Source organism: Cydia splendana, chromosome 8 (genome assembly GCF_910591565.1).
Source record: "Cydia splendana chromosome 8, ilCydSple1.2, whole genome shotgun sequence".
In the NCBI taxonomy this organism is placed as follows: domain Eukaryota; kingdom Metazoa; phylum Arthropoda; class Insecta; order Lepidoptera; family Tortricidae; genus Cydia; species Cydia splendana.
Window position 1 is genome coordinate 20,696,046 of NC_085967.1, and position 26,170 is coordinate 20,722,215.

A 26,170-nucleotide genomic window follows, 5' to 3' on the forward strand; every position below is an offset into this window, starting at 1 on the left:
TCCCCACCGCCCGCCTCGTCGCAAGCAAGCCGATTTTACACGAGAGAGGATTGACAGGGAAACCCAGTATAGCCTCCTGAGTTCCTGAGGTCCTTATAAAGGGTTTAATCCAAATCGAATTTTGAATTCAAATGGAATACAAGAAGGTTCCAAATTCAAAACTGCAATAATAACAAGTAGGACTCAGGAGGATAGGTTTGCGCCATCTTTAAAAAGCTTCGGCATGCGAACCCCTCCCTAAAAAAATACAGGTGTCAAAGTACGTTAGATTCCGTTATGCCGAAACGAGCCCCACCGTCACAAATTGCGGCTATTCACTGAAAACCGAACAAGCGCTTGGCTATAATAATAAGCAAGACTAAAGTAAGCGTAAATGTTACAAATATGGAAAGCAAGTTATACTAGTCACGTGCTCGAGGCAAATATCAAAGTTATTTTAATGTAACCTAACGATGTCATGTAATACCACTTTATCTTTTATCATGAGCCTTATTTTCGGTGAATTTTGTGCTTGTATGTCCGACATTTTATGTCAATATCGCTTGTATCTAATATGTATTTGCGATGACGTAATTTATTTCTTACTTTCCTTTCTAACATACATTCAATAATTTCGACGTTACTTTCAAGTCTTCGGTAGTATAGTGGTAAGTATCCCCGCCTGTCACGCGGGAGACCGGGGTTCGATTCCCCGCCGGAGAGACTCTTTTTGTATTTTTATTCTTACCTTTTCATAACCGAAACACCTAAATTTATAAATTTATTTATTGTTATTAATTATTTATGCATGTTTTCATTTTTTTTTCGTCTAGTCAAGCAGTGCCCCTGGTTCAAACGCCGAAGGAATGCTGGCAGCTTTAGTGGCTGAAGCCGGCAGCGAAGCCCCCGTAGTATTCAGCGACGACCTGAGTGGCGCCGAAGGGGACACGCCTCCGTCCCATCCTCATCATCCCCGTCATGTTCTGGATGATGAAAACGCCCATACGGCGTTCCTTAGTAAGTAAAGTGAATGATAGATGGCGCTGTTGTGAAGTTTACGATGGTCGCCGATAGATGGCGCTGTGAGTGGGACTGTGTGGTTGCGTTGCGAATTGGTGATGTTTTGGTAAATGGTTAATAGATGTCGCTACAATGTATAGAGTTCTCGAAGAGGTTTTTTATTTTCGAGTTTTTTAGGGTTCCGTACCCAAAGGGTTAAATCGGGACCCTATTACTAAGATTCCACTGTCCGACTATCTGTCTGTCGGTCACCAGGCTGTATCTCAATTACCGTGATAGCTAGACAGTTGAAATTTTCACAGATGATGTATGTATTTCTGTTGCCGCTATAACAACAAATATGTACTAAAAAGTACGGAACACTCGGTAGGCGAGTCCGACTCGCACTTGTCCGGTTTTTATTTAGTAAATGTTTAAATGTGTTATTTACTAAGCATTGATAGTTAATGAGTATCTTTTGTTCACAGTTGAGTTAGTAAACTCGCAAGTGGTCCTAAAAGGCTGTGAAAGTCGTGGCTATGTCATCTTATGCGCGGCGCGTGCCGAAGTTCGGCAACGGGTAACGTATCATTTACTCATTATTTTATCTATACTAGTATGTATTACAACAAAATATCATCTCAAAATTATTACTTATTTTCAACCCTTTTTTTCCTTCTAAGGAGTTTCCAAAATGTGTCGCAGGCATAGGTAACTTTTTTTTAGTAGCCTATATTGTGTCCCACTGCTGGGCAAAGGCCTGCCCTGTCTTTCGCCACTCGTCACGGCTTTGTGCAAGCTCCCGCCAGTCGCCACAGAATGAGTCCTGGTCGTTTCGCCATCTCATTTTTGATTTGCCTCTGCCTCTGTTGATCTGTGGTGCCCACTCGGTCGCTATTTTGGCCCATCTGTCCGGGTGCATCCGACAGATATGTCCCGCCCAATCCCACTTGAGCTTGGTAATAAGAAACAAAAAATAATGGACTCTTTTGCACTAGGTACGTCGTTCGCCCGCCGCTACGGCCTGGAGTGGGGCGTTGTCGGCCATGCAGTACTATGCCACTGTCAGCGCGGGCGACAAAGACCAGCTGGACGGTATGTGTCTTGCCTAAATCAGCGTTTCTTAAACATTATTCATAACGCGAGCCTATTAGCATAAAAAGTAATAAAAACATAGTTGTCCGCAACTGTTTTGTAGTTTTCTACTTTTTATCGTCCCAATAAGAGTGACCCACAGATGTAAAAACACTTGCCTAGATTGTCATTCACTAGTTTCATCACTGATTTATTGATATAATAGCAATGGTTCAAAAGGAACAGAGCAGACTCCGCACTAAGCCCTTCTTTAAACTTCAATATCATTCATGAATTCTAAAACTAACCTAAAAAATATTTTTTCTGACTTCGTACTTAAATACGACTAATAATATTTGTAACAGAAAACATCCAATGGGTGTCAGTCGAGGAGATCTCAGAGCGTTGCGGCGGCGCTGAAATCAGCACACTACCTGACGTTCCCCGGCTTGTGGGCAGTGGACACTCGGCCGGTGGAGTTATAGGGCGCTGCGTCGGGCCCAGCGAGCACGCCGGCCTCGCGCAGGTATGTTCTTGCTCAATTTTCAGTCATCAAACTTAACGGGCAATAAGTCACTCATTTCTACAGTATAGGGTACTCATTTCAACGTCTGACTACTACTAGTAGTAGACTAGCAGTTTGTACTGAAACTGCTAGATTATCTAATATGATTTCATGATTAAAACTTCAAAACAATTTTTCCCAACTGTCGTAAGCATGTTTTAGGATCTTATCTAACAGGATTGTCATTTGCTGTCTGCTAACCTAGGTACATAGTGGTTTGTCGAAATTAATAAATTGAAAACATGTTTCCTGAATATATTATTTTTTCTACAGCTCCAACGAATAGTTTCCCGCTGCGCATGCGAATTCTACTACGTATCCCACGACTCCGCAGAAGTTAGCAGCGGCGGCGCCGCGGGCTGGGCGTCAGCCCCCCAGCCTTACGACTCCTTTACACTCATGCATCACGACCTCGACGTGTGCACCAATTCGCTGCAGGTAACTAAACCGTCTAAACCAGATAATCATGTTAGGGACGCCCACACTAGCGTCTTTTGAGGGTCGGCGTTCTGTCTTTGCTATGAAAAATGGCGTCGCTGCGCAGTTGCCAACGTTGCGTCGATCAGCAGCCATAGAGTTGACGAAAAAAAAACAGACAAAAAATATTTTGTAAATTTTATTGAAAATTATTGATTGATAGGAAATTAGTAGGGATTGGCTGGGCGTTGGAGCGATTTCTAGTGCTATTTGGATTAATGAAAAAAAGCAAAAAGATTCTCTCCGGCGGGGAATCGAACCCCGGTCTCCCGCGTGACAGGCGGGGATACTTACCACTATACTACCGAAGACTTGAGTTGCTGGCCGAAATTGATGTATAGCTTACGCAACGCGTTCTGAGTCACGTGATGACGTAGTCCGATTGTATAGTTATAATAGCCAAAGACATGTAACTTCGTATAAGATGAATAAAGTCTAAAGGAAAAACGTGCCTCGGAAATCAAGAAAAAGTCATTCTCGGATAGATGGCGCACACACCTTTGGCCTATGGTCGGCTAGATGGCGTGACGACACCATTTCATATTTAACAATTTTAACACATAGATATCAGTGAATGAACATGGGTCAAAATGATATAAAAATAATAAAATCATTTATCCATATATATACATTTTTTTGATAATTTTATACGTTTTCATTTTGAGCTTTAGTCGTGTGTCGATAGATGGCAGTAAATTTACTGTGACTACAAAATTTACTATGACAGGACCCCTCTATACTATCTATTCTCTTTGGTTATAGCAAAGACATATGTAACTTCGTATAAGACGAATAAAGTCTAAGGAAAAAACGTGCCTCGGAATTCAAGTAAAAGTCATTCTCGAATAGATGCCGCACACACCTTTAGCCTATCCTCGGCTAGATGGCGTGACGACACCGTTTCATATTTAACAATTTTAACACATAGATATCAGTGAATGAACATGGATCAAACTGATATAAAAATAATAAAATAATTTATCCATATATATACATTTTTTGATAACTTTATACGTTTTCATTTTGAGTTTTAGTCGTGTGTCGATAGATGGCAGTAAATTAACAGTGACTACAAAATTTACAATGACAGGACCCCTCTATACTATCTATTCTTTTTGGTTATAGCAAAGACATATGTAACTTCGTATAAGATGAATAAAGTCTAAGGAAAAAACGTGCCTCGGAAATCAAGAAAAGGTCATTCTCGGATAGATGGCGCACACACCTTTGGCCTATGGTCGGCTAGATGGCGTGACGACACCGTTTCATATTTAACAATTTTAACACATAGATATCAGTGAATGAACATGGGTCAAAATGATATAAAAATAATAAAATCATTTATCCATATATATACATTTTTTTGATAATTTTATACGTTTTCATTTTGAGTTTTAGTCGTGTGTCGATAGATGGCAGTAAATTTACTGTGACTACAAAATTTACTATGACAGGACCCCTCTATACTATCTATTCTCTTCGGTTATAGACTATAGTAGTTATGCTAGAGTAGAGTGAAACCAATCGTAAATAAAATGAATTAGGTGCAATTACAGTACTATAGAGGCGTTTATTTTACTGGGAAGTATTTTACACCACTGAATTTCTTTAGCCATTTCCTATATTTATCGTGACTAACGCATTGTTTTACGAATCTGACACTTGATGTTTGTGTTAAACATACTCTACTCTGTATATCATTGTTCCCAATTACCCGCTGTTCCTAATTCTCCCACTTTCCCTTATAGTCCTAAGCTTATACCGATGGTCTGTTAAGAGTATTGCTATAGATAACGGTTCCGATACAATGTGACGATACAGTCTAGAACCTTGATTATCGTTTTTTCTGTGACATTATCTGTATTATAACGTGAACGGGGCGGTGGCCGGATGGCCCAGGGGTTCAAGTCGTTAGCCCGGATTGCTAAAGACGCCGGTTCGAATCCGGCCTTCACCACTGGAGGGCTTCGTCATTTTTTCTTTAATATATGACATCTATTTCAGTTTATAATTTATATATAGTAGTGTGACTACTTAAAAAACACAAATCAAAATATTTAATAAAATAATTTGATTTGTTCCTAAAGTTATGTATTATCTGTCTTCTTCTTCTACCTAGCGTTATCCCGGCCTTTGCCAGGGTCCGCTTTCCTACTTGCTTTCCTCCACTTTGCGCGATCCTGGGCGGCGTCTCGTGTGAGCCCGGTCACGCTCATATCTGCTTTCACGACATCACCCATCGCTTTTTTGGTCTGTCTTGGGGTCGGGGGTCGTCAACGGCTAGGTTAAGGCATATGTTGTGTATTATCTGTATTGTTTGTTAACAGTACGCGATGCTCCTCGACGTAGTGAACAACGTGGTACTACATGTGGAGCCAGAACGCAGGCGCACGCTGGAGAGGCGCGCGCGCACACGTTTTCAACTACAGCTACACCAGGATCAAGATCCAAGGACGCTGATACATAGTACGCAGACACAGGTAATAGTACATTATTGTCGAGGCTCGGAAGTAGCTACTTGCAGGCTGAGGATTCGTTTTAAACGGACGACCTTGGGAGTCCGTTTAATTGAATCCGAAGCCAGCAAGTAGCCTTCCAGCCGAGTCATTTCAACTTTTAAAAAGTTTGGAACTCGACAAATAATGGAATTTGTATGCAACATTGCAGTCCCAAAATCGAGACTGCAATGTTTTTAACTTTTTAATTTTTGACTGACCATAAACTACGTGCTTCGCGACCTATTTTTTAAACGGCAAAGTCGACTTTGCCGTCCATTTTTGAGAAAAATACTGTTTTTATTTTATTTATTTATATGAGCCTAGAGTGTCCCACTGCTGGGCAAAGGCCTCCCTCCTCCCTTTCCACGTATCCCAGTTTTGACCCGTCTCCCACCAGTTCCTGTCAAAGGCGTCGAGGTCATCTCGCCAACGTCTCCGAGGTTTGCCGCGACCTCGGGTTCGATTTTGTGGGGCCCAATTAGTCGTCGATTTAGCCCACAAGTCATCTGGCATACGGCAAACGTGTCCCGCCCTATAACTTAAGTTAATCGAATTTAAACTGTTGTGAGACATACTAACATTGAATAATTTTACGGTTTGTACTCACTTGTTGTTAGTCACTCGCGCGACATCAACAACAACAACAGCAACAAACAAGTGAGTCTAAACCGTAAAATTAATCAAATGACTTCAGTGCAAGCTGTTCAAATCTCTTGGACGCTCTACATAACGTTACACACTCCGCTGAAAGGTTATGTTGGTTATGGATTGAAAACTTATTTATTGTAGAGTCAGGCCAGGGCCCAAAGAAAGCATTTCCCCCCCTGATCCGACCTAGATCCACCTATGGGCCCTCGAGTTACGTGACTGTCCATATCCGGCGCTTCACATCGTACCGAAACGAATAACTCACAAACTAGTAAAAAACAAATACAAAATTTAGAAAACGTATGCATCACGAAGCAAAAGAGTCTCTCCGGCGGGGAATCGAACCCCGGTCTCCCGCGTGACAGGCGGGGATACTTACCACTATACTACCGAAGACTTGTTGGCTAATGCGAAATTTATCTACAGTACCTAGCTATCGCCTTTTATAAGCAAATTAGCTCGATACAATCGGACCATATGTATTTACTTTCATTTCTTATCAGCAGCATACATTATCAATGTTTAAAATAAAATAGTCGTAACTGAAGTAAGTAAGGTATATAATAATATAATTAACTACATTTAATCTTAAGTCATTAAAATTAAATATACACTTGCGATTCTATAAAAGCCGGTTGATTAACCTAAATAAAAGTGATATCATTTGTTTATTCTACACGATTAAACTATACAATAACAAGATTATGAGACGTACTTTATTCTTGTATTGGTGATTAATTTTGTTTCGAGAAATTTTAGTTTTTTCCGTAATTTCCCTTCATTCTAGAAAACATTGTAGGTAACATAAATGTCGATGTCGGTTAATTTGGTTTATCTTTTAGAGGAAAATCGTTATAAAATAAGAATGCATACATTGTAGGACAATTTGTATGAACATATAGACAGTTCTCTAAAAAATAAAGAATCGAATTTCTGCGGAACACAATTAGGCATACCTACCTATATTATCACAAACTTAGGTAGTGACACTAATCTTTTCGTTTTTTTGAGTTATTCCTAATCTAAGTATTTCTGCTGAAACCGAAACGGATACTTCGGTAGGTCCCTAATCAAAATATATCGACCAATCTTCAATTGTTTCGACAACACCCGTAGGAACGGTTGTCTGCGAAGCGTCAAACGGTTTCTTCGAACGTAAATAAATGAACATCGGTGTTGTAACGTAACACAAGGCCGTATATTTCGGGAGGGTGACCACGCTGTTCGCTGCGAGAATAAACCAAACGTTTCAGCGAATATAGGGCGCCGCTGACCGTTGCAACAGTTCACTGATTATTCCTGGACTTTATTGCGACGACGTAAAGTCTATAATGGGTCAGGCAAGTGTGTTGCTGTTACCAATGGTGCTATTGGTGAAAATGATTTTTAAGAAAACACATGGTGCAAGTGTTGGTTCCTCAGCATTTAAATCCGATCCATGATTCAAAAATATTAAACACGTGTCAATCTATCATCTTGTTCGCGATCTTGATAATATTCACCGAGACGATTTCGACCGAGATTGCAAAAATTTATATTTCCTGCCGACGAGATTGATATACGGCGATTGCGACGTGAATTTTTACAGTTTTTTGTCTGGTATTTATAAAATCAGCTGTTTTCGCAGGATGATAGAGATCATCATCATCATCATATCAGCCCTTTATCGCCCACTGCTGAGCATAGGCCTCTCTTCTAGTACGCCACTTGTCCCGGTCCTGAGCTAGTCTCATCCAGAAGTGACCCGCAATAACGAGCCAACGGACGCCAGGCACTTCTTTCGTCTGAAAGCGGCCACCATTCTGTTTACATTTTAGTCTCACTGTCTGTCACATCACTCTGCCTAGCAACGTGTCCCACACAATTCCATTTTAGATAATACGTCTGCCAAAAGTCTAGTTTTGTGTTTTGTTACGCAGGTCCGTGAGTCCCTCGCTCGTCTCCGGCGACTAGAGAAGGAATACTATTTGAAGAACCGCTCCATTTCTAGCGAAGACCCCGACCCGTTAGCCGTCGCTGAGTTGAAGAGCTTGGATGACCAGGTAACATTAGAACTATACTATATATATATTTTTTATATATAAGAGATATATTTTTTTATCGTTCAGTTACTATATGTAGAGCTGAAACATGTATAGGTACCTATTAAACTAATAGACGACAAAGGAGCTATTGTAAAGAAAGAAACCTAAGGTGGATTCAATGAGCTTCCTGCAAAATGCCGAAGCCTGCGCCGTGGATATGAAGGTATGATATTACTTGATTCAATAAAATATGAGTGGATTATTAGTTATCAAGAATTTGAAAGTATAGTTTCAGCACTAAATATTTTCAAAATGACCTATGGAATAATTTCAGTGTTGTTAGTTTGCCTTTAGAGGGTTATTTTAGATAGCAGTCTCTAGTTCTTAACTTTGTGAAGGCGATGAACTTGTCACTAGTCGAGTTTAAACAATATACAGATGCTATTTAACAAAAAAATATTATTAGTACTTAAGTTTATTACCAGCAAAACGTTTTAAAAAACAATTTAAAACCGTTGAGGATTGCACTGATTAATAAACTTATGAGTCATACGTGTGATCAAGCGATCATTGGAACAGCGCAAATAATATCTAATTCCTAGCGTAAAATAACAAAGGAAATGACTGGGTATAGTTCAGATAGTGACCATCAGTCATCCAACTATTACTAACATCCTCAAATTGCCAAACTACGTTGTTCCGTTGGACGATCGTCTCAATGACTCCTGACGCCGTTTGATAATGTATCATGTCGGCATGCGATCAGGGATTGATAAATGTGAATGTAATTTGTTTATAAACAAGGTTTAGGGCGCGTGCCGGTGTTACAGACAATTGAATTGATATATGGTTACGGGGAGTCAATAAGAATTCGTGGCGGTGTAATGACAGTTTAAATTTTAGTTTAGTGCTTGGATTTCTAAACGATATCATCATCATCATATCATCCCTTTATCGCCTACTGCTGAAAGAGGCCTCTCTTCTAGTACGCCACTTGTCCCGGTCCTGAGCTAATTTCATCCAGAAGTGACCCGCAATCTTCCGGATGTCGCCAGGCGCTTCTTTCATCCGAAAGCGGCCACCATTCTGTTAACATTTTAGTCCGCCTGCCATCACTCTGCCTAGCAACATGTCCCGCCCAACTCCATTTCCAAACGATATATGTAGGTACTTTCCAGTTAGTACTAATGTTTTTAATTGACTTTTGTTCAGTTCTTAAAGTCTTGAGGTTTCAAGGCTAATGGAAGTCTTCCGTATTAATTAGAAAGCATGAATTTTTACTGACACATAAGAATTTTTGTCAGAGCTATCATTAAAGCTAACTTATCACACGAATTCTTATTATTAAAGACTATCCCATTCTAAGAGTTTGCTCGTATATGCAAATGTCTACAATTTGTAAAACCTTGTTCTTCTAATTAGGTCTTCTTGAAAGTCAAAAACATCTATAGAACGTGACGCCTAACGCAGGGTACAGTGTCAACCGGAGGCCAAAACTAAATTCGCATATTGGAACTGTTACTACATTTGTTTCCACAGGTTAACGAATGCAAAGAGACCGTCTGGTCCCTCGGCGAAGAGTTAGACGCAATGGTCCGCGCCTGGCGAGAAACTCGTAGAGGAGCTGCCCCCGCCGTGCGGAGCCCTTCGGCTCCTCCTCATAGATACAACGAAATCTGCTTCAAGAGCGCGCGATGGAGGTTGACAGACGCTGATGGACAGTTGGGCATCGCTGACTTGCTATTAACTAACTTTCTGTAAGTTTCTAAAGCCGCCGGCAGCCATAACTTATTATATTACTCTATTCTTCGTGTTACAAGCCGTTAGCTCCTCCGCATAGATACAATGAGATCTGCTTCAAGAGTGCGCGATGGAGGTTGACAGACGCTGTTGCATAATTAGGCATCGTTGATTTACTGTTAACTAATTTCCTGTAAGTTTCTTAAATTACCAGTAGCTCTAACCTATCCTATCTCTCATATTACAACTCCTTCAGTCCCGTCAGTCGATACCGTTGATGCGCCATTGTACAGTAAGTTTATCAGCAAGTATATCGGTTGTATTATAATCGTATCTCATCTCTATCGACAAGTTAATTGCTAATGTTTTTCGACTTACATGACATTGACTCAAGGCTCGGAATCGGTTTTTTCTGCATACAAAAAATACCGGTATTATTACGTTCTTTTTCGTTCTTTGGTTTATTATTTAATTTTTAATACGAAGTTGTAAACTAAATAAATGATTCAGTACTACGTAAAAAGCATAAAATAATTAAAAATTTTGGGCTATTTAGGGTTAAAAAAAAACCGGTTCCGAGCTTGACTATATACATTGACTATATATTTTGTGCTAAATCTTAGTACTCAAAGACCGTTTTACATTACAATTATATAATTTTACTGTTCCTAGGTACACGAAGACTTCCCGCTCGGATGACTCGGTTGAGCATCAGCTCGAAGTGGGATACGTTCGCGTCACCAATCTACTGCCGAATGAACCATTCCCGGAGGTAAAATATACAAAATATATAAAAACACGATCCTATCACGCTATGTCATCCCGATCAATTATGTCAATGAAGCTGTGGTAACCAATGTTTTGCTAGCATTTTTCTAGTGTTCATTATAATGAAACAATACAGATTCCTTCTCCATATCCTTCTGTTTATACATACAAGTAACTGTTTTTGCTCCACCTAGTATACCTAGTACTTCTAATCTCGTATTTTCTACTTCATAACTTCACCACTGATCATGACCATTACATTTATACATCTGATACAATCTGTAGTTAGCTATAACTAGGGCTCCCGATATCCGTGCTACACGCCAACCCGTGTATCCGTGTTCTTAGCCCCGGCAGTGCTAAGCGTCCGAACTACACGGACCCGTCAAAGTCCGTGCCCGTGTAGTGCGTTCGGCTCCGGATCTGCGTTTGGCTGCGGAACCGCGGTCATACCTAGTTTTGTTCTGTTTTTTTTTTCTTTATGCTTGTCATTGTTAGTAGAATAGAATAGAATAGAATATAATATAATTGATTTATTCGTAAGCACAAACAATCGGTACAATACATTACATTATATAAAAGGAAACATAAAATAAGATTAAAGTGCCACGAAATGGTCCCATCTCAGCATGTTGCTGGTTTAGTGTGTTATTGTTCGTTGTATTTTTCGCTCTTATAAAGAACGCGACCGATCGTCACTATGACGTCGAGAACGGGCCGGACTCGTATTTAATTAATTAATGTCCGTGGATCCAAACACACGGGTAACACGGGTACACGGACCCTAATTACCCGTTCCGAACGGGTCACAAATCCGGTTTCGTGTAACACGAGAACGGGGCCCCGGCGACGGGTACACGAAACCCGGACGCGACCGCGAGCCCTAGTTATAACTGATACATTTGTAAGGTATTCTAAAAGATAATTTTAAAAAGAAATCTTTCTTCAGGTGTTGGTGCCCCAAGCGCCCTCAGGACGAGCACCGCTGGCCCGACGTGCAACTTTACGCGTATTCTGCAGAGATCGACCGCCTGTAGGCGGTATCAGTGTTAAAGAACATTTCGAAGTCAACATCGTTCCCATTAGGATAGGTAAGTGCATTGGCTCTTATGAATTTCGAAGAATGCCTTTTGGTTTGTCTGCGTCTGTCCAAAATAGAAAACATAATTCCTTTTTTTCTCTGTAGTTTCAAGGCATTAAATGTTTTTATTATAAAATATAAATTGTATCATTTGAACTAAACAATGCGTTTGTAACCCACATTCTCTGAAGACCTATGGGATTCGATACTTCTTTAACCCTAAATTCCATCAAAACTAGGTCTCACAAAGAAGTTCTTCAACACCATGCTAAAGTTCTGCTTCCCCGAACGGGACCCTGACTCCATCGAAGACGGCGAGGACGATGAAGGAACTCTTCGAGCCGGTTCCTCTACAGCCAGCTTGGTTTCCACAGGCTCGAAGAAAGCTAAGAAGAAGGGGAAGGATTCTAACTCCAACTTCTATGTGAAGAGGGACAAGAAAGATAAAGATGATGTCGAGAAGATGAAGGTAAGTCTGTCAGTCTCTTTAAATTGACATCAAAACTAGGTCTCATGAAGAAATTCTTCAACATCCGGACTCCAACGATGATGGAGAAGAAGACGAGGGCACGCTCCGAGCCGGTTCCTCTACGGCTAGCTTGGTTTCCACGGGCTCGAAGAAAGCTAAGAAGAAGGGGAAGGATTCTAAGTCCAACTTCTATGTGAAGAGGGATAAGAAAGATAAAGATGATGTCGAGAAAATGAAGGTAAGTCTGTCAGTGTCTATTTTTTATACAATTAAGAATATACACCACATTGTGGCTGTTCAAGCCTTACATGGCGACCCTAGCTGTGCAGACTGTTATAAAAAAACTTTTTTTATTCTGCCTGGTCATTCTATTAAACAAACCAAAATATGGAATGGACAATTCATTAAATCAATGAGCAGGAAAAATAATGCGATGTTTATTATAATACCTTTAAAAAAATAAATTGTGTTCCGGTCTCTAAACTAGCGGTCTCTCTAGATGTTTAGTTTGGATGAAGTTATGCATTTACGTAAACTGAACTCGATAAGCCAGATCACTGAATTAAAGTGTGGTACTATACAGCCCGACCACGCATGATTTTATTATTTCTTTTGCGGTACATATTCACGAAAAAAAATGTACTTTTATGTACTTATCTTTTTAAAAAATGTACTCGCACGGTTTCGGCATTGCGACATAGAGGTCTTGGTCGTGTTAGGTAGATGCTCCCTGGCATGACCACACTACATATATTTATGGTTAATTTAATGGTCAAATGAATACAAAACAAATGTACTCAATTTGTACTATCTACAAGCACACCAAATGTAACAGTGGTACTGCAAAAACCGCTGTCATTATTATTACGAATTAAACCCATCAATTTCATGTATCATATTCAGGAGCGCGCAGAAAAGAACAAACTATTCATCTACATCAAGATCCCAGAAGTGCCGGTGCGCGTGTCCTACAAGGGCAGTAAAGAGAAGAATCTAGAAGATGTCAGGGATCTTCCGCTGGTTCTACCTACCTTGGAGTACCACAACGTGACGTGGACGTGGCTGGATCTCGTGCAAGCAACCAAGAGTGATACCAGAAGGTAAGTGATATCTTTTCCCTACCTTATTAATATTTAGGGCTCCGTACCCAAAGGGTAGAAACGGCACCCTATTACTAAGACTACGCTGTCCGTCTGTCCGCCTGTCCGTCCGTCTGTCTGTCACCAGGCTGTAACTCCTGAACCGTGATAGCTAGACAGTTGAAAATTTCACAGATGATGTATTTCTATTGCCGCTATAACAACAAATACAAATTTTGCGTAATGGTACAGAACCCTTCGTGCGCGAGTCCGACTCGCACTTGGCCGGTTTTTATGTGCATGCCTGTTAGGCTGTTCCGGCGAACAAGGTCTCACAGATACTTAGCATTTTTTGAGCGTCGGCGTCTAGTCAACGCTATGGACAATGTCGTCTCTGCGCAATAGGGATGATGACACATGTTGAATTTTATAACAAAATCTAGTAAAATAGATAGCAAATGAGCAATTTATCACAATATTGTGGATATTAAAAAAATATATGGAAATAATACAAAAATACAGCACCTGAAAGTTTCAAAATTTAAGTTTTTTTTAACTTCTAAAAACGAAATAAGTAAGGATACCATTCGATTCCTCACATTTTATCCAAAAAAAGATTGTATAGCAACTATATCCATAAACGCAATATTTCACCGACAAAAGCGCAATTTTCTTGTTTTGTTCATACAGTTCCTACTTCAAGATGGACTCTCAGTGACCTTGACGTCACGGTCACTTATCGTTTTGTTAGGGGCGTTTCGCGAGTGAAGTAAGACTGTCGGACTTTGACTATCATTTCTGACTTTTGTATTGCTTTAATGCAATGGGTCCCATATAGACATTTGATCCTAAAAACAAACCTGATTGATTGATACCATAAATGAAAATTTGTCATCTAGCCTATTGCGCCAATGTTGCGTCGAGCAGCAGCCATAGAGTACATTAGACGCCGACGCACGGGAGACGCTAGAGTAGAGCTCTAATAGAGTATTAGTTTTCACACTAATAGAGCGTCTTCTTGTAGGGTGATAGTGTCGCAGGCGATCCGGCAGAAGCTGCAACTGCACCGCCGCTCCGCCGCCGCGCCCGAGCCTCATGAGGAAGACAAAGCCAGGCTACTTCTTGGAGAGAGAACCGTGAGTACAAAAAAACTCTAATTTTATTATAAACTCTATTATACTTTAAACTTTCGCGTTTTGTACACATATTTGATATGGAGGTGGTAAAGTATAATAGACATATTTAATTATACAAACGGGTCTACCGCGATATAATTTCATTGTTTTTACCTTAAATTCCGACGTTACGTCGACGTCAAGAACGTCGGAATTTGAGGTAAAAACAATGAAATTATATCGCGGTAGACGCGTTTGTGTAATTAAATATGACTGTTATACTTTACCACCTCCATATCTTCAGATGACAACCAAAACTCACTTGCAAAAATAACTAAATAAAACTTAACCTTATACATTGAAATATAATTCATATAAAAAGAAAAACTGACCGAGACCAAGCTCGTCTCCAGTGACCCAGACCGGATTCAAAACGATAATAAAATGACAAAATCTACATAAAACAAAATAACTTTTCCTCACTGTTTACAATGAACAAAATACGGTCTTGCTCATTGTTTTCTATCAGCAAGTTAAACTTTGATTCGTTTGAATGTGCGATTGGATCATACGATTCAAGATAAGTTGGTTTCCAATAGTTTAATAGTCAATACCTAGAAGTTAACCGATTAAACGATAAGTGATAACAAATAGTAATACTTCACATAATTCCCTATTAATTTTTACTTGAAAATAAAACTCCATACATTTCTAGGTAGCGGAGAACAAACCTCAAAAGAAGAGCACACCAGGCGTATTCAAGTTCTCCAAATCCTAGCGCAAGCATTTATTCTAAAACGAACCAAACGCAGACTGCATAAGATTCATTTTTGAATCATAGCTTAAGCATAGTCCAGGCTAGTGTAGGCACTAGTTACCAGTTAATTTTCGGGAAGTTGTATATCGATGTTCCGTTTAAGCGAAATTGTAACGTAACGCGTATACATTATGGGTTATTTTACTGTGTCAGAAAAAGTTGAAATACGAACCTGTGAAATTTGTATTTATACAGTGTGCAACACCGACTACTGAAAAATGTATACACCTTAACATTTCATATAATATTAATTATTTTTAATTTTTTACCGTTTATCACTTGTTGCCATCACGTATTACACTTAGGGCCTGCAATTCGAATATTCGAATTTGTCGAATATTCGGCCTGTTTTGATATTCGAATATTCGGCCGCTCAGGTTTCGAATATTCGAATATTTTTTATTACTATAAAAATCTATTTAATCCGCTGCAGTTACAGTTTCTGTGTGTTTTCCGGGTATTTACAGTGAATGAGTAATGGTAGGTACCCAAATACGAAGAAAATAATATTTTTACTGTATTCCTCTCGATAGACTTCGTGAATACAGTGAAACCTAACTCAATTTGAAAGGAAACGAAATCAAATAGTATGTTATTTTTACGGTGCATAAGTTTTAAGTTAAAGGGTCATTCTGTTTATTAAGACTAAACCTTGCCCGCACTTATCGCAATTCTCAAATTTGATCATACCAAACCTGCCCAAGTGCCCAACTAGGTAATCTAACTATGCACCTTTAGCTGACGAATAATCCAGTAGTCAACTAACTTTTTCCCTTAAATATTCCAATATTATATAATTAAGCCGACCATTAATTAAGGCCTCTGAGTGACTACAAAGTTAATTTAAATCAGAAAATAATTACCTACTAAAAAAAATATCTTACATACCTAGGTTTGGTTTAGATGATTAAAGTTATATTATTTCACTCAACGGCGCATTTATAATAAAAGTTTTATCTAGAAATATTGAATACGTCTTATTTTGGCGTTTTACTTGTTTTTATAAATGTGGACATCTCATAGTAGGATGATAAAATCTAGTCAATTAAGTGGATTTCTGCAAAATATCATTAGTTTTAGCAATATGTGAAATAAGCTTTTGAATAAAACGATAATAAACCGATTTCTCGTTCTTTTTCTTATTTTTTATAATATTCGAATAATTATTCGAATATTCGAATATGTCGTCAGAAAAAGTCGAATATTCGAATACCTGAAAGTTTCGAATATTTGCAAGCCCTAATTACACTTATTACACTATGACTATGTATGACACAATTATACATTTGCAGGCTAAACTTTTAAACTTAATCATAAAAGAAACAACCTCCATTAATAAATCTTGATTCTCAATAAACCGATTCCATATTTTCAGTAGTTTGTGTTACACATTGAATTTTTAATAATGTTGTTTAAAATTCGTTGAACATTTTGTAACCATTACATAGTAACCAAACCACGATATCTCATTAAAATTAACTTATTGCTTCTTAATTTTTAAAACGACAAGGTTCTAAAATGACCAGCGACTTAAGAACTTATTCAATTATAGAAGACCAAATATAAAATAGTTACACCATAGGGTTAAATATATACGCCGTGATATTCATAGAACTAAAATGTATTGACGAAATCGTTTTTAACATTTATATATATTAAAATGATGGGCGTGATTATGATTAATTTAAAAGAGAAGATTTTGACGTGTTTTTCATTAATTGTTGACGAACGAAATTAATTCCATAGAGTGAGATATAAAATATGTCAATTTAATAATAATAATGTACTAAGCTCTTTACACGTCTAAAAAGACACGTTTTTTAAAACTGTTTGTTCACCGCTCAATTTAATTTTATTCGGGAATTAAGTGAAACAAATCGATATTTTTAGAGTCACCCCAAGCTAATTCGGCATGCGATGTTGATAACACATAAATCATAATCATAGATAGTCATAATATTTTTATTGCGTTCATGTAGGTACAAATAAATACAGGTGAAAATTACAAAATAAAAGCGCAACACGGAGACCCTGTTAGGGTAATTGCAAAACTATAACTTCTTCTTCTTCTCGTGTCGATGGTTTCAGACTGTGCGGGACCAGAAAGTATTTGTATTCGCATTGGAACTCAGTGAAACCATCGTGGTGGAAGGATTATAACTATAACTAAAACCATATACACAAAAAATCTATAACAAGAATAAATAATAGAACTGTTTTTGATATTTATATAAGTCAAAATAATCTTGTATGGAATAAAAATAGTTCTCAATTATTTACATACTGTGCAAGTGTTATTTTAAACGTCAAAGTCGTCAAACTTCTATTAAATTATGTCGTTTAAAATAACACTTGCACAGTCTGTGCTATCAAAATCGCTGCCGAGTTAGCTTGGTCTGATTATGCCATTTGTCTTTGTAAAATTCAATTTCAAAGAGAGTAATTTAAACTTTAATGAGCTCTACCATTTTAAAAATGTTTTTTTTTTCAAATTTGTTTATATTCATGTGTAAATTGATGTATTATTTAAGTATTCTTTTTATATCTGTTTATAAATTATTTGATTAATTTTAAATAAATTATTGAAATTCCATTATTTAATTTGATGTAAAGGTTAATGAATAATGAGATTTTTACGTAGGTAAGACTGTCGAAAATACAATATGTTTTATTTAATCACTTCTCATATAAATATAGTAAGATTTTTTTATAGAATTTTATAATAAAAGAAAATAATGTTTCATTTTATAATAATTTGCCGTGTTCAGGCAAAAGGTATCCAATTAGGCTCAAGGGACCCGATATAAAGACTCTAGTACCTTTTGCTTGGAAACGTCAGTTTTATCAATCTCCCTAAAGGCTTATGCACACCGGCTGAGTGCACGTAGACGTGCTCGTGTACGTGCGGGTTGTAATATACAGTTCCTTTTGAGAGTCAGCACACCGCTTGCGTGATGTGCGCGCACGTGCACGTCTGCGCACACACAGCCGGTGTGCGCACACCTTAAATATACTACTACATGGTTAGTTTCATCCTATTATAATTATTAAATAGTGAGCTTAGGGTTATGTTTAACTGGCAATACTGCGACTGGTTAGGGGCTATTCATAAATTACGTCATTTCAAATTAGGGGGGGGGGGTCTGGACATCGGATGACGGTAGCATGAAGTAGGAGGAAATGGGGTCATTTGAAGCATGATTTTTGGATGATTATAGGGGGGGGGTCCAAAATCGTCAAAAATCGATGACGTAATTTATGGACAGCCCCTTATGAGCTAAGTATTTTAGATTAATCTTCGGTCTATCTATAATAGACATTAAACAAACGGAATACGACGCGTAAAGTACCGTGTGGTGGTTCAAAATATTGTAATACCATTTAGGTCAAAAACGTTCAGGATAAGGCGTCTTTTCTGTGGACATTACAAAAGGTAACGATTTGGATACATGTCTCTAAGACTTTTATCATACAACTTAAAAAAAGTTGAGTGAGACAAAGCTAAGTTGGCTAAGGGTTATTTTAAACGTCAAACTTCTATGAAATTATGACGTTTAAATACCCAAGACTTGCAGTCTGTGCTATCAAAATCGCTGCTAACTTAGCTTAGCTTAGCACTTAGCTTGGTCTAACTGTAGAGGGTTTTAACGTAGATAAGGATAAAGTAAGAAAATTGTATTAACTAGATGTCCACGGGAAAGTCGCATAACTTTAGCTCAAAAAAGTTTTTGACCCATTTGTTTTGTCAAAAGTTAGCGTCTGACAATGCAGTATAGCGCCTTCAACTTAAAGTGTCAAAATTACAGCTACAATATTTTGCACAACTTCGCACGGCGGCTTGAAAGAGCGACTTTGAAACTAATTAGGGTTCCGTACCCAAAGGGTAAAACGGGACCCTAAGACTTCGCTGTCCGTCCGTCCGTCCGTCCGTCCGTCTGTCACCAGGCTGTATCTCACGAACCGTGATAGCTAGACAGTTGAAATTTTCACAGATGATGTATTTCTGTTGCCGCTATAACAACAAATACTAAAAACAGAATAAAATAAAGATTTAAATGGGGCTCCCATACAACAAACGTGATTTTTGACCAAAGTTAAGCAACGTCGGGAGTGGTCAGTATTTGGATGGGTGACCGTTTTTTTTTTTTTGCTTTTTTTTTGTTTTTTTTTTTGCATTATGGTACGGAACCCTTCGTGCGCGAGTCCGACTCGCACTTGCCCGGTTTTTTTTATTAAGCAAATACGACTACAAATGATACTATTTATTCCTTTCATTTACAATTTTGTAGCGACTTGGAAAATGAAAAATAGAAAAATGTAGCTCTCTACCAGTCGCAGCTTAAATATAAGAGTAGATTCAGTATTTACCTAACAATACATGATTTGTTATTTTTTTATAATGAATATTTAATGTGTATGTTATTAAACAATTTGTTATTATATGTCGACGTGATCAGTTTGTCGTTTTATTTAGTCTATTGGTTAATAGGTAGAGGTTTATTATACGGTTAGGTAATACCTAAAGTTAATCCAAGATAAGCCTGCAATTTGATAGCACACGCAGTGCAAGTGTTATTTTAAACGTCAAACCTCTATGAAATCATTACGTATAAATAACACTTGCACTGCGTATGCTATCAATATCGTTGCAGATTTTTCTTGGTCCAACTCTAGTTAGGTTAGGTACGTTGTTTCTTTGAATGTACTTACGTAGGTACACGTCAAATAACGGATTCAAAGAAAACCAGCCTGTATAATATAACAAGAATTAACAGTCACCTCAAGGGCATCACACTCATACCGTAAACTTCATGAATAAACGCACAAAAATACGAACTCGGTCATCTCAAGAAAACGCGCGAAAACGTTTTTCTTTTACAGTATTACCTCACCGCGCATTCAGCCAGTCAGTTGCACCGCGACCGTCGGGCAGAGCGCACGTCACGGTCGCTTTGAATTTCGAACTCGATACGAACGAATCATGTGGACGAGTTTTAAATAAAAAAACTGTGTTTTTTTTTAAACAGAGTGTTGTGTTTTTGACAATGGCGGTGTATTTTGGTGTCTTGTTGTGCGTAGTGGGGGTGTTAGGGTTCAATGTGGACATACCGTCCAGGGTGGTTTATAAGGGTAGCGCTGACTCTATGTTTGGATTCACAGTGCAGGCGCACGTTGATAAAGGCCAGAAAATGTAAGTATTAATTTTTTTTTTCATTAGTACTGGTGATGTCAGTCAAGGTTAATTACTGATACTGCTAGGTTTAGTATTAGTTATTAGTAGTTTCTAAAGCTAGTAAAAATGTTGTTTCAGAAAGTTCTTGAAATTCAAAATAAAAAATAATAACAACCAAAACAAAAAAGGAAAATTGAGAAAATTGTCCTTTATATTCAAATCGTTTAATTCGTCAATGAATTCGTTTAATTAAAATTATAAAAATTTTGGAAAACTCGGAAAAACTACCAAAACTTAAGAAATGTACATTTTAATTCATCATTTGAAAATAAGTATTAAAATATACAAAAAAGTACTCAGTTACCTACTTAAAATTCAGGTAAATGTGCCAGTAAATTCCATTCTAAAGTTGGTATGTACTTTTGCAGCTCTACACACCTACCTAGCCTACCTATATTATATACAGTATTCTTAAACATTAGATAATAGGTACATATGTTGCTCTCCGTCACCTTTTTTGATCGCGAACACCATCAATAAACAATCACGTTCGTCATTGGTTTGGTGTGTGGGCACTACTTAACTGAACATAGGCCTTATGTCATCGTAATAAGGTATAAGACGTGTCAGTGAACAGTGTGGGCATCTCGTATATGTGTTTTATGGTGTTCCATCGATTGGTTCGCTGACATCATCGCTGAGTTGGTTAATTTCGCACTCGGCAACTGCGAATTGATTCGCGTCTGAGATGTTTCATTTAAAATTCTTGGATCAAACTAAGGCTCTTACGAATGTGTTTTTCACGATTCATGTATCTATGATTTTTTTTCGTAACATAAAATGGTAGACTTTGCTCGGAATTAAGGTAATAATTAATATTTTTTAAACTATTGATTTTATTATTATATTCACATGAACTGATACTAAGAAGAAGATCTTATCTAACACAGGTATTTTTATCTGTAAATCAACGTTATATTTTATTGTAAAACCTACTAATGCGTTTTATATTAATATTTTTTCGCCAAACCTACGATTGTAAGAAACATGTTTAACTAAATTTGCAACTCAGCAGCTGGTAAATAATATTTACATACTCATATTACCTACTCATAAGTTTAAATCAGGGTCAGTAACGCAAGAATACATATATATTTTAGTGTTTTTACGATAAGCATAATAATTATGCATAACATTCTCAAGTAACAATTTATATCTCTTAGCGCCTTGACCCTAAGAACATGAAGGGATGTCAAGATAATTTGAGTAGGTACGTACCTACCTGCCTAAGTAGCTACGTAAATAGGTACCTTAATGTATTTAGGCAGAGTAAACTAATTTAGCACCTACGCAAAACCTGAGATAATTCACTTAGGTACAGGGGCGTATTTTGAAATTTGGCGCCCCGGGCCAATACGTTTCGCCGCCCCAAAAGTCAAGGAAGAAAAACAAAATGCAATCCGCCAGGGGTGGCATATGCCGCCCCTGGGGGTTGGCGCCCCGGGCCATGGCCCGGATGGCCCTAGGGTAAATACGCCCCTGCTTAGGTACTTACCTCAATATTTTTGTAATCTAGCTTATATTTGTTAAATAAGTCTGATTTTTCGCCTAGATGCATAACTCTATGAAACGCACTAGGTAATCGTTTTTTAACTATAAGTACACATATAGTATGGCTTTTCTAAAGATACCTTACACATATAGTATGGCTTTTCAAAAGATACCTATCTACATTAAATCTCATTATCGCAAATATGAACCGAGCACTAAATATTTGTTTACTTTGTAAGCTAATTTTATTGTTTTGTAATATCAATTAGCGTAAATTAAGAAATGGGTTCAATGGGTAAGTAATGCGTTGGGATTTACCGAAACTATGCTTTCACTTTCAGTAAATGTGAGAGGTTAGGAGGTGCATATTTGTTATTCTATGTTACTTATAAACTGTATGTACTTTAAAAGTAACACAACAATTAGTTATTGGCTGAAATGGTTTTAATACCTATTACATTTTTAAAGGTTTTTTGGAGTAGAGTAACATAAAGGTAGAGTCAGCATAGGTACATTTAGAATTTTAGTGTAGACTAGTCATGGTTATTAACTTTGACGACAATACGCTTGTCACCTACGATTGAGAAGAAAATGGCTGCGTCCAAAGAATAAATTCGAAACAGACAGACATACTCACAGAGTTATTTTCGCATTTTATATCATTTATAGTTCGTTTTTTTAGCATTAGATAAAAGGTAAACAATCATGACGTGTCTTTAATTTGAAAAACGCTTTTTAAAAATCAGTAACTATAAAGGGGCCCACTGATTAACCCCCTAATAGCAGTATCAAACTGACATATTCGTTAACGTCTGCGTAACTTACTTTCTATACATTTCGCTCGCACTAATATGCTAGCGTATTTGTCAGTGTAAACTGGTGGTACCCATAAAGGTAGTAAAATACGGTCCATAGTGTCTGACGACCCAAGTTGCAATCCTTTTAAAACTAGATTAAAACATGTTATTCCACCAGTCAATAGCCCCAATCCCCAATCACCAATCAATAAACCCACAGCTGCACCGACCGCAAATGGAACATTACTTATCTGCGCCATTAGAGGATAGAGGCCACTTGTTCCTTAATGACCTCCGATGACGAAAAAGCTGATTTGGACCCATAAATCAAGAGGAAAGGGCGTAGGGCTGTGTTTTTTTCGGTCATGGTCGATGAGTAACAGCGGCGCACGTGTATGGTTTTCTTATTCAGTTTTTTAGGGTTCCGTAAGGGTAAAATATGGACCCTATTACTAAGACTCCACTGTCCGTCTGTCTGTCACCAGGATGTATCTCGTAAATTGTGATACAGTTGAAATATTCACAGATGATATATTTCTGTTGCTGCTATATCAACAAATACTAAAAAGCACGGAATGCACGGCTGAGTCCGACTCGCACTTGTCCGGTTTTTTCTTCTAGTCAAGTATTTTTATTTGTTTCAAGTTATGTTCAGAATAGTTAGTTCTCTTTAATAATTTATTGACCCAAAAAAGAAAAACATAATAATAACAGCATAGGTACCTTCAGATCCACAGCGCAGGCTTCGTCATCATACAGATAGCTCATCCACCTCAGGTTTCGTCAAAATAATAATTAACATAATTGATAAAAAAACCGGGCAAGTGCGAGTCAGATTCGCGCACGAAGGGTTCCGTACCATAATGAAAAAAAAAAAACGGAAAAAAAATGCAAAATAAAAAACGGTCACCCATCCAAGTACTGACCACGCCCGACGTTGCTTAACTTTGGTCAAAAATCACGTTTGTTGTATGGGAGCCCCATTTAAATCTTTATTTTATTCTGTTTTTAGTATTTGTTGTTATAGCGGCAACAGAAATACATCATCTGTGAAAATTTCAACTGTCTAGCTATCACGGTTCGTGAGATACAGCCTGGTGACAGACAGACGGACGGACGGACAGCGAAGTCTTAGTAATAGGGTCCCGTTTTACCTTTTGGGTACGGAACCCTAAAAACATCACTAAATCAATTTTTCATTCATTAGGTACATAATGTACATATGTAGGGACATAGGTAGGTACTTAATTTAAAAAAAGAATGACTAGTTGGAATTGTGGTATTTGAATGATCCTTAAGATCTTTTCCTACAACATGGATTTCTTAAAAAAAAATCCCAACTAGGTAAGTGCCTAACTTTACATTTCTTGTTCCTAGAAATTTGAGAATGCTTCAGCTAAAATAGGTCATTAAGTACAAATTACTGCTTAAATGTCCAAATGTATTACAACAACAACATTTAAATGACACCCCTAACGCCACTATGTGACACCCAGTGTGCTTTCCAAAAGCCGTAACGTAACAGCCAATTTTTAATTCATTCACACTGATTCTTATTATTGTAATGTTAAAGTCGCATTACGTTTAATACGACTGCGCAAGATATAATATGTTTATTGCAATGCCTGTCGTTTTCAACCTTTGTCTTTTAAGCCAGAGATGCGCCCGCGCCTCTGTATTCCCATCACTTTGGAGCAAAGATATGAAAGTCTCAGGAAAACCAGTATTAATGTGACATCGAGATCCGTAATTATTTATAGGTAGGTAGGATAGGTTACCTAAAAAAATACAAAACTAATAAGTATTTATATACATGATGGAAGTTAAAAGTAAGTAGAGTTAGATCAAGAAAAGTCTCCAACGATTATGTTAGCACACGCAGTGCAAGCGTTATTTTAAACGTCATACTTCTATGAAATTATGACGTACCTATAAAAAACGCTTGCACTGCGTATGATATCAAAATCGTTGCAGACTTTTCTTGGTGTCGTAAAGACTCATCTTTGGTGCCATATTTAGGAATTGACCTAGTTTTTACCGTTTTTTATTTCGTCAGATTTCGATAAAATTTGGAGGATAGATAGAGTTCCGTATCCTGTACAATATATGTATTATTTCACCGTAGGTATGCCCTAAAAAATCTTCCTCTAAGTTTCGAAAACGTATGGTGGTTTCGTAACTCAACGAATAAATATTTAATTACACAAACGGGTCTACCGCGATATAATTTCATTGTTTTTACCTTTAATTCCGACGTTTCAGCTGAGTTGCACCAGCTGTGGTCACGGAAAGACTAAACGAATAAACGAATCAACGAATAAATAAATAAATAATACCGAATAAATTTTATACATTTTTTCGGGACATGATTTGATTTCCCAATTTAAACTGTTGTGAGACATATTAACATTACTGTTAGTACTTGAGAAACGAGACCTAGGCTCTCCGAAACATGTCGTGCGAGTGACTAAAAACAATTGAGTCTAAACCGTAAAATTATTCAATGATTTGATTTCGTATTTATTCCGTCCAGAATAAGGAGCTCTTCAAATCAGCCAAATTTTAACCAAATGTAAAAAAAATCGACAGCATAATAATTTATAAAATCAATTAAGGTAAACGTAATAGTGCTCGACATGCTAATGCCCAATAGATGACACCTTGCTGTCACCTCTATTGACAATGACTTTAAGTTTCAAAATGACATGTACTGGGACCGCGTCGTGCACCAGTACGTTTACCTTATTGTGACTTGTGCTAGACCCACTAGTTCGGTAGAGCCGAAAGCTCGCTTCCCCTCGCCTCGACAACAACAGACCTGCATCACGGAAAGAAGCTAAAAAGGGGCGCACGCGCATGTGTCGCGCATGTGTTTCCGCCCCAAATGACTATTTTCGCTATTGTCGGGGTGCCAGATAAAAGGATCCGCTCGAGTTTTTTCTGTTCTGGTGAAATTGTTTGTAGTGAGGAAAAAAGTGGTCATTCATTTTAACACGCACATTCGTTTTGGGTTTTGTTTATTATACGGAGTTTTTTGATATTTGTCATATGCCAATCGCTAACGCTCCGTAGCGAACGAAACGCAACTGTCACTGTCACACTAATATGGAAGAGTGATAGAGAGACACAAAGCGATTCGATGGCGAAGCGATAGCGATTGTCACCTTGGCTAGGCCGCCAGTTCTGTTATAAAAAAACGTTCGGAAAAACCAGCGTCTTTTCTGTGGATATTACAAAAGCTGACTACACTATACACATTTTAAGAAGTATAAAGTTTTAACATGCCTAAGTTTGAAAATTCGCCTAGTTTCAGAGT

The 26,170-nt window shown here is 37.8% G+C and overlaps 2 protein-coding genes, 1 long non-coding RNA gene and 3 other non-coding genes across 9 annotated transcripts in view; 3 read left to right on the plus strand and 3 right to left on the minus strand.

Annotated features, from left to right (window-relative positions):
• The window catches only part of LOC134793028 (protein hobbit), a 48,252-nt gene extending 32,653 nt beyond the window's left edge, over nt 1-15,599 (plus strand). The window contains exons 28-41 of the mRNA XM_063764556.1: nt 813-996; nt 1,467-1,558; nt 1,977-2,073; nt 2,418-2,578; nt 2,891-3,055; nt 5,422-5,574; nt 8,160-8,282; nt 9,804-10,021; nt 10,677-10,776; nt 11,722-11,863; nt 12,093-12,322; nt 13,226-13,422; nt 14,426-14,537; nt 15,232-15,599. Of these exons, the coding sequence (XP_063620626.1) occupies nt 813-996; nt 1,467-1,558; nt 1,977-2,073; nt 2,418-2,578; nt 2,891-3,055; nt 5,422-5,574; nt 8,160-8,282; nt 9,804-10,021; nt 10,677-10,776; nt 11,722-11,863; nt 12,093-12,322; nt 13,226-13,422; nt 14,426-14,537; nt 15,232-15,294 (2,037 nt within the window). The 3' untranslated portion in view covers nt 15,295-15,599. The remainder of the gene's footprint in view (nt 1-812; nt 997-1,466; nt 1,559-1,976; nt 2,074-2,417; nt 2,579-2,890; nt 3,056-5,421; nt 5,575-8,159; nt 8,283-9,803; nt 10,022-10,676; nt 10,777-11,721; nt 11,864-12,092; nt 12,323-13,225; nt 13,423-14,425; nt 14,538-15,231) is intronic.
• The window catches only part of LOC134793034 (uncharacterized), a 459,561-nt gene that overhangs the window by 185,780 nt on the left and 247,611 nt on the right, over nt 1-26,170 (minus strand). The gene's annotated exons all lie outside the window — the stretch shown is intronic.
• Trnad-guc (transfer RNA aspartic acid (anticodon GUC)) lies at nt 631-702 on the plus strand. The gene has a single exon. It is a non-coding gene; the product is annotated as a tRNA-Asp (tRNA).
• Nucleotides 3,334-3,405, minus strand: Trnad-guc (transfer RNA aspartic acid (anticodon GUC)). Its single transcript has one exon. It is a non-coding gene; the product is annotated as a tRNA-Asp (tRNA).
• Nucleotides 6,565-6,636, minus strand: Trnad-guc (transfer RNA aspartic acid (anticodon GUC)). Its single transcript has one exon. It is a non-coding gene; the product is annotated as a tRNA-Asp (tRNA).
• Nucleotides 20,239-26,170, plus strand: part of LOC134793002 (integrin alpha-8) — a 199,155-nt gene continuing 193,223 nt past the window's right edge. For all 4 annotated transcript variants that reach the window (XM_063764511.1, XM_063764513.1, XM_063764512.1 and 1 more), the window contains exon 1: nt 20,239-20,524. In XM_063764511.1, coding sequence (XP_063620581.1) covers nt 20,379-20,524 — 146 coding nt within the window. In that variant the 5' untranslated portion in view covers nt 20,239-20,378. The remainder of the gene's footprint in view (nt 20,525-26,170) is intronic.